The sequence below is a fragment of the Schistocerca piceifrons genome, chromosome 6 (genome assembly GCF_021461385.2).
Source record: "Schistocerca piceifrons isolate TAMUIC-IGC-003096 chromosome 6, iqSchPice1.1, whole genome shotgun sequence".
NCBI classification, from domain to species: Eukaryota; Metazoa; Arthropoda; class Insecta; order Orthoptera; family Acrididae; genus Schistocerca; species Schistocerca piceifrons.
Genome location: NC_060143.1, coordinates 200,205,443 through 200,219,271, shown reverse-complemented (window position 1 = coordinate 200,219,271; position 13,829 = coordinate 200,205,443). Strand labels below are relative to the sequence as shown.

Here is a 13,829-nt window from a genome sequence, read left to right as displayed (position 1 = left end):
CATCGCCCGATTTTATTCGATTACAGTCCATTACCGTTGTTTTACATTTATTGATGTTCGTCTTATAAGCCATTTTCAAAACATCACCCATTCGGTTCAATTACTCTTCCGGCTCTTTAGCCCTCTCTGATAGAATTACTCGTACAATATCATCGGCAAACTACAAAGTTTTAATTTCTTCTCCGTGTACTTCAATTTCTTTTCAAAATTTTTCTTTGGTTTTTCTCCGCAGATTGCACAATTTAGATACTGAATAACTTCAGGAATAGGTTAGAATTCCATCTCACTCCCTTCTCCATCACTGCTTCCCTTTCTTGACCTTCAACTTTTATAACTGCCGTCTGGTTTTTGTACGAGTCGTAAATACCCTTCCGGTCCCTGTATTTCATTCTGATACGTCAAGAATTTCAACAAGTGTATGCTGGCAAACAATTTCATAAGCTTTTTCCACATATGCAAATGCTATAAACTTAGATTTCTCTGACGTATCTTCTAATATAAGTCGTTGGGACAGTATTCCTACATTTCTCCGAAACTTAAATTCATCTTCTCGAATGTCGGCTTCTACCGGTTTTTTCCATTCTTTTGTAAATAATTAGTGTCATTACTCTGCAACTATGTTTTTTAAGCTGATATTTTGTTAATATTCACAGCTGTCAGCACCTGCCTTGTTTTGGAATTGAAGCTGTTAAGAAGAAACAAGCTGTCTTCCTTCTTCATGTCACATATATTGATTGCTGTATCAAGCCTGTTAGGAAATGGAGAAAGTTTTGAAACTGTTAAATTCTTCGAGTGTATCATATAGTTTGCAGACAGGTGGATTTCTTTTGTTGTTCATAATTTTTGAAATACAAGCCTTTGTTAATTTATACTCAATGCAATTAACTAAGCTGTGGAAGTCTTACATGTACGTATAATAATGACGATCATGTCTTTTTTCACTATTGGGCTATGACTAGTGGGCTGCTTTGTTAGAGAGCAGCTGCAGAAACAACATGGCCTGCACCCAGATCAGTTATGTAAGCATTCAAACATACAAAACTCATTTGAAGAGAAGTAGCTTACACTATATTTTTAGATTTACATTATACTTGCAATATTAAAGTTATAATGAAATCGAAAGAGACACAAATTTGTCACATCTTTAGCGTTACCACGAGTCGAATCACAACAGTTGCAATGGTATTTGTGCAGTAAGCAATATAGATTGTTCCCAGTCACCTGTGTGCGCGAGTGAACGTGTGCAGTATACTTATGTGTGTGTGTGTGTGTGTGTGTGTGTGTGTGTGTGTGTTTACACTCGTGGCTGTATTGCAGACGCTCCGCGGCAGCGGCCCCACCTGAGCGGTCTGCGCACTCGCTACCGGCCCGGGGACCTCCTCAACGTCAACTGCACCGCAGGCGCCAGCAGGCCGCCGGCTTCACTTACCTTCATAGTCAACGACGCCCAGGTGAGTGCAGTTCCCGCACTGTGCGCACTGTCTCACACGGTAATATCTGAAGAGTAACGAGACAGATTATCGATAAACTGTACATCCACTATACGCACTGAATACACAGCGTGATTCAGCTGCCCCTACGAATGGGTTTTATGCAAACCGCGTCGCCCTCAAAATCCCCACGCAAGGTTTTCATATTCTCTCGCCCACTATGTGCAGATTATTAGCCATACAGAAAAAAATTATGAGGGCCTTATTGCAGGAAATTCAATGCAGTTAAATCTTTTACTAGGACACATTTCGCTGGAGGCCACGATTTTCAAGTTAGTGAAGAGAAACGTACTAAAGTGACCTTCAAACACATCTCCATCCCCAAACCCATCCCTCACCAGTCAACATTTTTAGTATGTAATTTGCTACTGCACGAATTACTTCCCTCATTCGACCTGTTTTGGTCGTCATTGACTGGCGTTATTACGTCACAGCCATAGACAAGCACTTACAGACTGTAAAACTGCCATAACAATTTTATGAATTTTAACAGTATAAAACAAACAATTACATCGTTGTATTTGTCAGGTCTTTCAACTACAAAACTACTGTGCTTTGTAAAGGTTAAGTTCGGAGCTGAATGTCAACATAATTAGTTATTGTGTAATGTTTACAGAAGTCGTTTTCTTTCATTATGCTCACAAAAATGGTTCAAATGGCTCTGAGCACTATGCGACTTAACTTCTGAGGTCATCACTCGCCTAGAACTTAGAACTAATTAAACCTAACTAACCTAAGGACATCACACACATCCATGCCCGAGGCAGGATTCGAACCTGCGACCGTAGCGGTCGCTCGGCTCCAGACTGCAGCGCCTAGAACCGCACGGCCACTCCGGCCGGCCATTATGCTCACAGGTACGTTTAAGATTATATTAGGCTTGATCCAGTTTTCGTCCCATAGATTCAAAAATGAGATGATTCTTATGGGTGTAGAACAAGTGAGAAAATCTAAAATAAAAAACCTACATTAAATGTTAATGAATGGTTGACTATGCTGCTGGTGTGATAGCCTAATCAATAGAGAACAGAAATGACCAAATATTGGGAATAGTTCGTGTAGTCGGACTTTTTCGTACAGTGGTAGGAGCGAGTGCCACAAACAATATTCTAGAAATCCTGACTGGTGAAGGATGAGTTTGGGGGTGGAAGTGTGTTTGAAGATCACGTTTGTAAGTTTTTCTCCATTAATTATTAAACTACGACATCTAGCGAGAACATATGCCAACACAAAACTCAACTACATTAAATGTCCTACAAAAAGTTCCTGCTAATTTTTTCTGTAGGATTAACAGTTTGAAAGTAGTGAGGGAAATAATATGAAAATCTTGGTAGTGGTATTTGAAGGCAGTGCAGGTTGCATAAAACCGATAGGTAGGGGCAGCTGAGTCATACTGTATAATTATAAACAGGTTGTTTCAAATCACATAGACGAACTTCAAGGGGATGTAGAAGGTGTCTTGAGGCACAAAATCTGTGTCTGGAAACTTCATCATGCTACAAAACATCGAAATTAGAAGCGCCGCCGCCTCCCTGTATGCCTCCCCTCCAGCACCAGGCGAGGCGTTATTCACGAACAGACCGCAGGTAAGTCGAGACGTGTGGTTTTTGATATTTGGTGATCACGATCGAGTGCCAGGATCGCCAGTGGAGCAGACGGAGTTAGCTGCTGCGTACACAGGCCATTTCTCTGATGAATGCGATGCTCTGTTGCCGTGGTCGCTGACGGTGTCGGACACGGACTTCTGTCCACAGTGTATCGTCTCCCGGAATCCGCTATACAGTCTCCCATGTTCTGTGGTATGGTGTACAGAATGCAAGAGACAGAGAGCGACAGCGTCGAAATTACAGTGGCGAAATCCGGCCTACGCAGCAGCCATCGCGGCCGCTGTCGCATAGTGTGAATAACGGCAAACACTCTGCGACATCGGCGGACTTACTGAAGTTAAAGGATAGGAACCATGAACACAACGAACGGGGGTATTGTGGCAGGCAAGAGACAACAGGACCCAAGAAATGTACAGTTCGATTTATTCTGTTCGTACACGAAATGAAATACCTTGTACAAAGTAAAAAACAAACGTTAAAAACTATATGTTCCCTTGCGATCGACATTGCTTTCTTCATTTGTTTACATTAATTTATCGGATCGCTGCTACTCCAATATGCCCAGCAGGCAGGCGCCGGCTCCTATAGCTTCGACGGTCTGTAGCACCGGTAGACGATGTTTCCGGCCAAGGGTTCCTGTGCACTTTTTCTCCCTCAAGTCACCTTCCACATTCCCAGAGAGTCTATCGATGTAATTCTGACACATACTGTATAGTTCAAGCCTCCCTCCATGGAAAGTAACGCCACCGAGGCAAGCGATATCCGACTTTCACGTCACTGTCGATGGAGAATAGAGTAAACCTCTGTGCGACACGTCATTCAAACGGCTGCCACGACATCAATAACAAAATTCCCATATTCTATGTATTTTTACTTTGAAATATTTCTTCTACAGAACAGTTACATTACTGAATTTACCACATACACATATATTTATTTGTAAAAAATATCATAGTCCCATTTTTTTAACTTCTGGCTGTTGTATCCTCAAGTACTCGTCAATTGGTTTTTAGTAGCGTAAGCAGGCAGGACTTTCGGAAGCACCTTTTTTTGGCGCACCAAAGTTAACACACACCGATGAGACAAAACATTATGACCAGTGCCCACCGTGAGGTTGTATGTTGCCTGGTGACGCTGAGGGCATGTGATGAGGTAAGGGAAGTATATGAGCAGAGCAGAGACGAATGGGGAATCATTAGAGCGACAATAAGCGGCGCAATTGCGGAAATACCCTGACTTAAGTGACTAACCGGCCATTGACCTTCTTCTTCTGTGCGGATGCACACGTATTGCCTGAACTCTTACGGCACTCGGTAAGATCGTCTACCGCGAGTAATGAGTGTAATGGGCAGGGGCACTACGAATGTAGTGTATGGACATCAAGTAGGGAATATTGGTCTCAAGGGATGAATCCCTGCAGTCGCACTATCCCCTGTGCCCCCCGGTGACTCAGATGGATAGAGCGTCTGCCATGTAAGCAGGAGATCCCCGTTTCGAATCCCGGTCGGGGCACACATTTTCAGCTGTCCCCGTTGATGTATATCAACGCCTGTCGTCAGCATAGGGTCTTGATTTAGTTATCATTTGATTTTGTGGAAAGTGGTTGACTATTGCTGAAACCACGAGTAGGCGACCAGAAGTTGGATGTCCATATCTCATCACAGAACACAGGGATCGGAGGTTTGGCCGGTCCCTAAAGCAGGATAGGCGGTGATCCCTGTGTCAGATCTGACTACAGAGTACAGTGCTGGCGCAGACACAATTGTTTTGGAGCACACCGTTCAGCGCAAAGTGTTGAACATGGTGTTCTGCAGCAGAGGACGCCTATTCGTTCCATGTTGGCCCAACATCATCGTCAGTTACAATTACAATGGGCACAGGATCATCGATATTGGATAGCGGATCAGTGCAATCGTCTCACCTGGTCAGATGAACCCCGCTTATTGTTAAACAGGTCGATGGTGGTGTACAGATACGCCGTCATTCACACAAACGGCTGCTCGAAACAGGCAGCGACACAGCCTTGGGGAGGCAGTAGTATTATGTTATGGGGGACGTTTATCTGGGCTACCAGGGACCAGCGGTAGTAATAGAACGTACCACTACAGCTGTGAACTACGTGAACACTAATAGGTATCGCCTGTAACCCCTTATCCTTGATGTCTTTCTCAACAGCTGTGACTTGTTCCATCAGGATAACTGTCTGCCTCACAAGGCCAGAATCGTGATGCAATGGTTTGAGGAGCATGACAGTGAACTCACATTGATTTCTTGGCCATCGGTTTCGGCTTATCTGAATCCGACGAAACCCAACCGGGACGCTAACGGGCGCAGGCTCCGCGCCCACAAACCAGCAGCAGGTAAATTACAGTAAATGTGTGATCTGAGCGTGGGCATCTAGTGCCACAAACCTCCGTAAACCTTTCAAATACTTTTCGAATCACTGGCACCCAGAATCACTGCTGAATTGCGTTGCAGAAGTGGACCAACACGATTATAAGTAGGTGCTCATCATGTTTTGGCTCATCAGTGCAGTTTTTTGCAGATGCCACGGTTGGGTGGGACACGCCGTGTATTGTAATTAGACGTTTACATGTTTTAGGTAATTAAATTAGTTAGGCCTATATCTCGTATATATATCATTTCTAGTTACACCACCTGAAATGGCACATCACAGTTGCATGTTTATTATTTGTCAATGTTTTCATTGTATTTGAGTAAATCCGAAAAGTCGTAAAATAAATTACTATCATGTCAGAATAACGCTATGAAAGACAGAGCAATATTCAAGACAAATGTTTAGCGTTACAGCAGCTTATAAGTCTATATCTGTTTAGCAAGCTTTCCTAGGTATGTGGTGGAGGATGATATGTGCATCGCTAACACTCTCTGATTTACCTTGATGGTCTTTCCGCCAGATAAATGCAGGAGCAAGCGCTATGTTCATTGACTCCTGTAGGAACGTTCGCTCTCGGAAAATTAACAGCAATCTACAACGCCTCTCTTGCAGTGTCTGCCACTGGAGGTAGATCAACAGTCATTCAGTTCAAATTGCTGGGGATGGCCTCAAAGTACTTAGCTCACGAATGAGGTTGTTAGAGTTTGGCGTTTTGAAGAAACGGATCGGCGAGGGTCGTGGACGAATGCGATTTCAGTCTGCGTGCCTTCAAGCTGTTCTGATGACATGTGAATTTAAACCAGTCGTGTTCAGTTTCAATATTTCTAAACGTTCTCGTGAACAATTGCTGGACTCAGAGCAAACGCTGGCGCAGCCATCAGAATTTCGCAAGTGGTATCGTGATACATTCATTTATTTGAGTAAATCTACTCTGCCTCTTTGATTAATATGGTAATCTGCACCATTTTAATTATTTTGATGCTTACATTTCATAAAGGTGAGTGGTGACTAAGAGGCGACGTGAAATATTAGTCTCAATGGAAATGGATATTTGGAGGAGAAGCAGTGGCACCTACGGTATGAGTCACGCTACAGGATTACATTTACTGAACTATATGAAAAAGCCTAAATTTGTTACAAATTACGGAGTACACACACTTTATTGATTATATAAAAGTCACTACAGATATGCAAATTTAGGTTATGACATGTTCGATGTGCCCATCATCATTGGTGATGATGTGGCGCAGATAAATAGCGAAATTCTGCATGACCCGCTGAAGTGTCGGAACATCGATCCACATGGTGACCTCCTGAATGGCTGTTTTCAGCTCAGAAAAATGTTTTGGGGTTATTGCTCTACACCTTGTCTTTAATGTAGCTCCACAAACAGCAGTCACATGTGTTGAGATCTGGAGAATATGGTGGCCAACCGAGGCCCATGCCAGTGGCCTCTAGGTCCTCCAGAACCAGAATGCAGTCCCCAAAGTGCTTCTCCAGGACATCACACTTCTGCTTCGACGCGTCGAGCTCCGTCTTGCATGAACCACATCTTGTCGAAATCGGGGACACTTTGGATAATAGGAATGAAATCATCTTCCAGAACCTTCACGCACTGCTTGGTAGTCACCGTGCCATCAAGGAATATTGCATCGATTATTCCTTAACCGAGCTGTCATCCGTTGAGGGTGAAGAGACTTCTCGATAGCGAGATGCGGATTCTCAGTTGCTCAAATGCGCCAATTTTTCTTATTGGCGATCCCATCCAAATGAAAATGGGCTTCGTCGCTAAACCAAACCATATTCACATCAAAGTCCTTTTCGCCAATTCTGTGGACAATAGTGTTGGCGAAACACAACAGCTGTTCCGTGGTCCTGGCGCTTAATGGCTGATGGGTTAGAATTTTGTCTGAGAAGACATGCAGGTCTTCAACAACAATTTGTCGCAGTGTCTCCCGATTGAGTCCCACCTGTTGCGCAACTCGTATGATCGATTTCCTGGGGCTGGTTTGAAATCCGACGCGTGTCTTCTCGATGTTTTCAGGCGTTTTCACCCTTTTTGGAAGACCGACATTGCCAACACTGTCATCACGAACACTCCCATTTTCTCAAACTTGCGGATCAAATTCTAGATTGTTAGAGACACTTGAACCGGTATCTGCAGCTTGAACTCGATCGCAAACATCCTTTGAGCCGTAGCAGGGGTTTTACTGGTCGCATAGTAGGTCTTCACAAGCGCTATACGCTCAGGCATGCTGTATCGTGACATTTTCACTTCCAAATGGCAAACAAGGCCAGTGAGCGTGTGCATACTAATTTCCATCATGCCCCGCGGCCAACCGTGCAGTTTCAATGTCCTAACGCAAACCGTTCAGAAGTTATAACTATTTTATTTCATGCAGTTCAATAACTGTCACCCAGTAAATGGTATTGTATTGTATTGTGTGTTAACCGGGGACCTAGAAACGACGGAGAGGTTCCGTCCCCGCCGCAGCCGCAGTGGTCCACAACCACACGACTACTACCGCAGTCCACTTCACCCCTCCGCCGCCCCACACCGAATCCAGGGTTATTGTGTGGTTCGGCCCCCTGTGGGCCCCCCTGTTCCAGAGATTCGACAGGCAGTAGACTGCTCTATTCGCACCATCAACAGAACAGGCTCTGCTAACGCTATACTACGCCTTCCACATCGCTGGCAACAGGTTCTACACAACGCTGGTGACTACTTTGAAGGACAGTAAGAGGTGCAAACATGTAACTCTTTTATATCGGTTGTGAATAAACAGTTGCTACTATTTAAGTTCCAACCCTCTTTCAAAACTTTAATCTTTTGACTTGAAGCACCTGAAGATGCAAATTTAATTTGCGAAACCCGTCGTGTTCTCCAATAAAGAATTATAACAGTCCTTCCGGCATTGTTTATTGAAATCACTTAAAAATTACTTTGCTTTGTGTACTTTACTGAAATGGTACTCTTGGGTCGCGCGACACGTCAGGTACACACTGCAGGAAAATATCCTGTAAGCAGTGAACGTCTCGCATGCGGCCAGAAGTCTCACGCTGACAAATGGCTGTGCTTACAAAAGATCAGCCATATGAAAACAACAGTGTAATACTGGGAATATGAAGAGTCTCCCGTATCCACTGGTTCTAGCATAGAAATGCTCTAATTACACATCATAAAATAGTTTGTTCACTTTTTCAGTTGATCAATGGAGAACGTAAATAAATGAGCAAATAACATGACACTACATATTTTCTGAGACTAACAGGAATACAGAGGTACCTCTGCAGCATCCAGACGGCCAGCACACAACGCAGCTCCGGGAGCCCGAGTCAACTGTCCGGGCGGACCACGAACGGTTCGTGGAAGTCTCATTTGCATGTTATTTATCATCATTTCCATCTTTATTAACTATGCATCGGAATCCGATAGATTTGCTGCTTTCACGCTGTAGACGCACAGAAAACCACATTTTCAATGCGGGAATTGCTAACGACTTCGCTATGGATATCACAAAGACTACCTCCAACGTGAAGCATTGATTAACACACACACACACACGGACCTACAGACAGCGACGCCTAAATAATATTTCGACACGTCATACAACTGTAAGTGGCGGAGGAGGAGAGGGGCGACAGCTGTCGCTAGGACTAACAGCATTTTGTTTTTTGCTGACTTTAAAAATATTTTGGTTCTTTGCATTACTCTTTATTGATTCGTTATATAAATCCAGCATGCCTGAGTCGCACTACGTTTGCACGTTTCGTGCATTATCACATACAACGACTTAACGGCAAAACGTGCTGATCCCACAGCTAACTGATTTCTTCACAAAGGTTGGCGACTAGTCTGAGAATGTTAGAAATACAGAGGGAAGTGTCCAAAACAGGACCCCTATTGTGTTTTTATTTTAAAAAATAGAAAATAATTAAAAATATACACTCCTGGAAATTGAAATAAGAACACCGTGAATTCATTGTCCCAGGAAGGGGAAACTTTATTGACACATTCCTGGGGTCAGATACATCACATGATCACACTGACAGAACCACAGGCACATAGACACAGGCAACAGAGCATGCACAATGTCGGCAATAGTACAGTGTATATCCACCTTTCGCAGCAATGCAGGCTGCTATTCTCCCATGGAGACGATCGTAGAGATGCTGGATGTAGTCCTGTGGAACGGCTTGCCATGCCATTTCCACCTGGCGCCTCAGTTGGACCAGCGTTCGTGCTGGACGTGCAGACCGCGTGAGACGACGCTCCAACCAGTCCCAAACATGCTCAACGGGGGACAGATCCGGAGATCTTGCTGGCCAGGGTAGTTGACTTACACCTTCTAGAGCACGTTGGGTGGCACGGGATACATGCGGACGTGCATTGTCCTGTTGGAACAGCAAGTTCCCTTGCCGGTCTAGGAATGGTAGAACGATGGGTTCGATGACGGTTTGGATGTACCGTGCACTATTCACTGTCCCCTCGACGATCACCAGTGGTGTACGGCCAGTGTAGGAGATCGCTCCCCACACCATGATGCCGGGTGTTGGCCCTGTGTGCCTCGGTCGTATGCAGTCCTGATTGTGGCGCTCACCTGCACGGCGCCAAACACGCATACGACCATCATTGGCACCAAGGCAGAAGCGACTCTCATCGCTGAAGACGACACGTCTCCATTCGTCCCTCCATTCACGCCTGTCGCGACACCACTGGAGGCGGGCTGCACGATGTTGGGGGGTGAGCGGAAGACGGCCTAACGGTGTGCGGGACCGTAGCCCAGCTTCATGGAGACGGTTGCGAATGGTCCTCGCCGATACCCCAGGAGCAACAGTGTCCCTAATTTGCTGGGAAGTGGCGGTGCGGTCCCCTACGGCACTGCGTAGGATCCTACGGTCTTGGCGTGCATCCGTGCGTCGCTGCGGTCCGGTCCCAGGTCGACGGGCACGTGCACCTTCCGCCGACCACTGGCGACAACATCGATGTACTGTGGAGACCTCACGCCCCACGTGTTGAGCAATTCGGCGGTACGTCCACCCGGCCTCCCGCATGCCCACTATACGCCCTCGCTCAAAGTCCGTCAACTGCACATACGGTTCACGTCCACGCTGTCGCGGCATGCTACCAGTGTTAAAGACTGCGATGGAGCTCCGTATGCCACGGTAAACTGGCTGACACTGACGGCGGCGGTGCACAAATGCTGCGCAGCTAGCGCCATTCGACGGCCAACACCGCGGTTCTTGGTGTGTCCGCTGTGCCGTGCGTGTGATCATTGCTTGTACAGCCCTCTCGCAGTGTCCGGAGCAAGTATGGTGGGTCTGACACACCGGTGTCAATGTGTTCTGTTTTCCATTTCCAGGAGTGTATTTTAAAAGCGTGTAATATTAACCATTTAATGCTATGCACTATCTACATATTATTCTTAGAAAACATAATTATCTGTCACTATAAAAAAATTATTTTCAAAAACTTTACACTTAGTGAGCTTGAAAAATAGTTGCAAAAATCGGACCTCTTCTAAAAATAGTCAAAATAAAATTAAACAAAATTATAAAAAGGTATTAAACCTTATAAAAGTAAGTATAAAATAAAGAATTACAAAGTAAGCATAAAATAAAGTTTTCTAGAGTATTGCAGAGTTTCTCTATGTTTTCTTTGCTTCCTCACCCCAGCCAACGTTCGGTGGGCCGCAGGCTCTCAGGTGAAGAAGGAGTGGTTATCCCCGCCGAAACCTAGGTCAACATCCGGTTTCTATTTGCAATCGAGGCGGATTATTTATAATCATTATATTACCTTCTTGTTTTTCGAATTATGATCAGTAATATCAACACTGCAAAAGAAGCAATCATCAGAATGATTTCTTGGCTCCCTCCTTATCATAGGACCATTTTCTCAAGTTTTCACCACACACACAACATACTTATATGGCGCCCAGTATTTATCTTGATCACCTTTTTCACAAAGTCTGTAATGTTTCTTTGGTGTTTTTTAATCGCAAATTCACCACAAATATAACAAAAACTGTCAGCAGAGTTTTTACAATCACGATTAGACATTGTACTGAGCACATGTACTGGAAACGGGAAAGTGAGGTTAGGTTGACAGTAAACAAAACACCATCTCTTAACACAAATATAGAATCGCTCTTTTTGGCAGAAAATGTTTTTCAGCAGTGTTACCAACGTCATCTACATTCATTACACCTTCTTTCTAAATTATTTTAACTATATAAATCTGTTAAATTCTTTAAGAAATTGCTAAATTTAATGAATTTAACTGTAAAATCTGGAGAAATGGTGGGTGATACAGTTTTTTAAGTATCCTATTTGGACTTCCCACCCTAAAAAACATAGGAATAAGGTATTTTCAGAGAAAAAAAATTTCCATCCTGCCGTGTGTAATTCATTATATCTTTCACATGAGTTACAGGCATCCAGGTTTCTCATAAGCGTTATATCGCTGAAGTGCGAACGTAAAGGACAACTTCCGTCACCGTTGTGGCGGACCAAAGGAATTACGTATCAGGCAATCTCTGAAAGCTACTGTTGTGGATCACTTGTCAGGCTTCATCTCTGCTGCAGACGATTTCTGCTGTAGCAAACCCAGGCAGAGCGTTGCGCCGATGGGACTATGTTGTCGTATGCATGCTTTTTCTGTACTTAAGTCACTGATCATATAGATAAATGCACACTGTCGCTCAGACTGAAACAGACTACGGAATCATCGGGTTGTGGGTGAGTGAACATGTTTCGTGCAGTGATGAGCACATTATATCATGATGCACGTAGGCCTATGTCTGTCCTGTGGACGCCTGACGAATGGTATTTACTTGAAGGTCTGGTCACAGCATTCTTCGTTAATAAGTATTAAGAAAGGGAAAATATAACTTAAGCAAAAAATAAAGTAGCCAAATAATCTATCATGAAGGAAATTCAGGAGAGAGGCTGGCCTAAAAATACAGAATGGAGGAATTTCAATAGCTGTCAAGCAAAAACGAGTAACTTACTTAAAAATTGTGCAGAATCTTAACTCAGAAAATGAAGAAGAGTATAATAGATGTAGAAATAATAATAGGGAAATTGAAGCAAGTACCTCGGGATAGATTAATAAAGTCAATTGAAGTCGGGGTCCGTGGGACCCAAGAGATAGTTTATAACTTAATAAAACTTCTTAATAGTGATGATGAAATTTCCGGTGTAAATGTAACCACAAAAGAATCATTGATCGAGAATTATAAAAAAATTATTGTACAATGACATTCAAAGCGCGTGTTAAGAAGATCAAAGCACAGATAGTGGTGCTGCAGGAATTAACCCAGTAGATATAGAGGGATTTAATACAGCAACGAAAGCCTTTTAAAAAAGGACATCCACAGCGTTAGATAAAATATTGTGGAGTTGTTCTAATATGATGGTTTGGTTATTAAATTCAAGTACCTACATTTAATTAATCTTGGCTGGGAAAGGAAAATCATACGCAAGGAATAGAGAAAACTGTATGTAATGTCACTTTTCAAGAAAGACGATAGCTCTTGTATTAACTACCGTGGAATTGTTGGTAATGGAATATATGCTAAACAGCAAACAATAGGCATAAGATTATAACAAACTCTCTTTTACAGGAAGAACAATGTGCATTCAGAAAAGAGAGATGTTTCACAGAGAGTTCATTTGGCTTTAAACAGATATTGGAGAAGAGAAGAGAATTTAATTTACATCACCTTCGTTGATTTTGTAGGAACTTCTATATGTACGAAGAAATTTAGTAGTGAAAGTAACATGTGCATGCAGGAATAAAACCGAATAACAAAATTTACATAAATACTATGCTTTACAGGGACGATCAATCAAGCTTCAGAAATTATTAAACTTGCTAAATATCATTTGTAAAAGTTGTAATTTTTAAGTACGGTATGAGGAAAACAAGTGTTATTGCACTGCAAGGAAAATATCCACTAGAGCCAAGCTCGTAATTGACGATCAACCAACAGGACAAGTTCCAAGATTCGCTTATTTTGGTTTTGAGTTATCTTTTAACGTCTATGATGAAGGGAAGATAAAGCTAGATCGACTTCAGTATATGTGTGGAACAATACGGCGAACATTGAAGGGTAAGTTAGAGAAGAGGCACAACTTACATTTTGTCAGACTATGACTGTGACACTACTACTGTATGGAAGCAAGATGTGAGTCATAGTCACCTGAAGAGTAGTTCCTCGGATCAGTTAAATGAATTCAAAGCCATTGCAATGTCTGTTGACTAAACTCTGTTTCACATCTTCGCAGTCTGTCTTCAAGTTTTGGCTCACCTTTCATGATCATGTGAACTGT

At 43.3% G+C, this 13,829-nt stretch overlaps 1 protein-coding gene across 2 annotated transcripts in view; it reads left to right on the top strand.

Annotated features, from left to right (window-relative positions):
• Positions 1-13,829, top strand: part of LOC124802826 — a 361,534-nt gene that overhangs the window by 324,522 nt on the left and 23,183 nt on the right. For both annotated transcript variants that reach the window (XM_047263832.1, XM_047263831.1), the window contains exon 4: positions 1,318-1,451. In XM_047263832.1, coding sequence (XP_047119788.1) covers positions 1,318-1,451 — 134 coding nt within the window. The remainder of the gene's footprint in view (positions 1-1,317; positions 1,452-13,829) is intronic.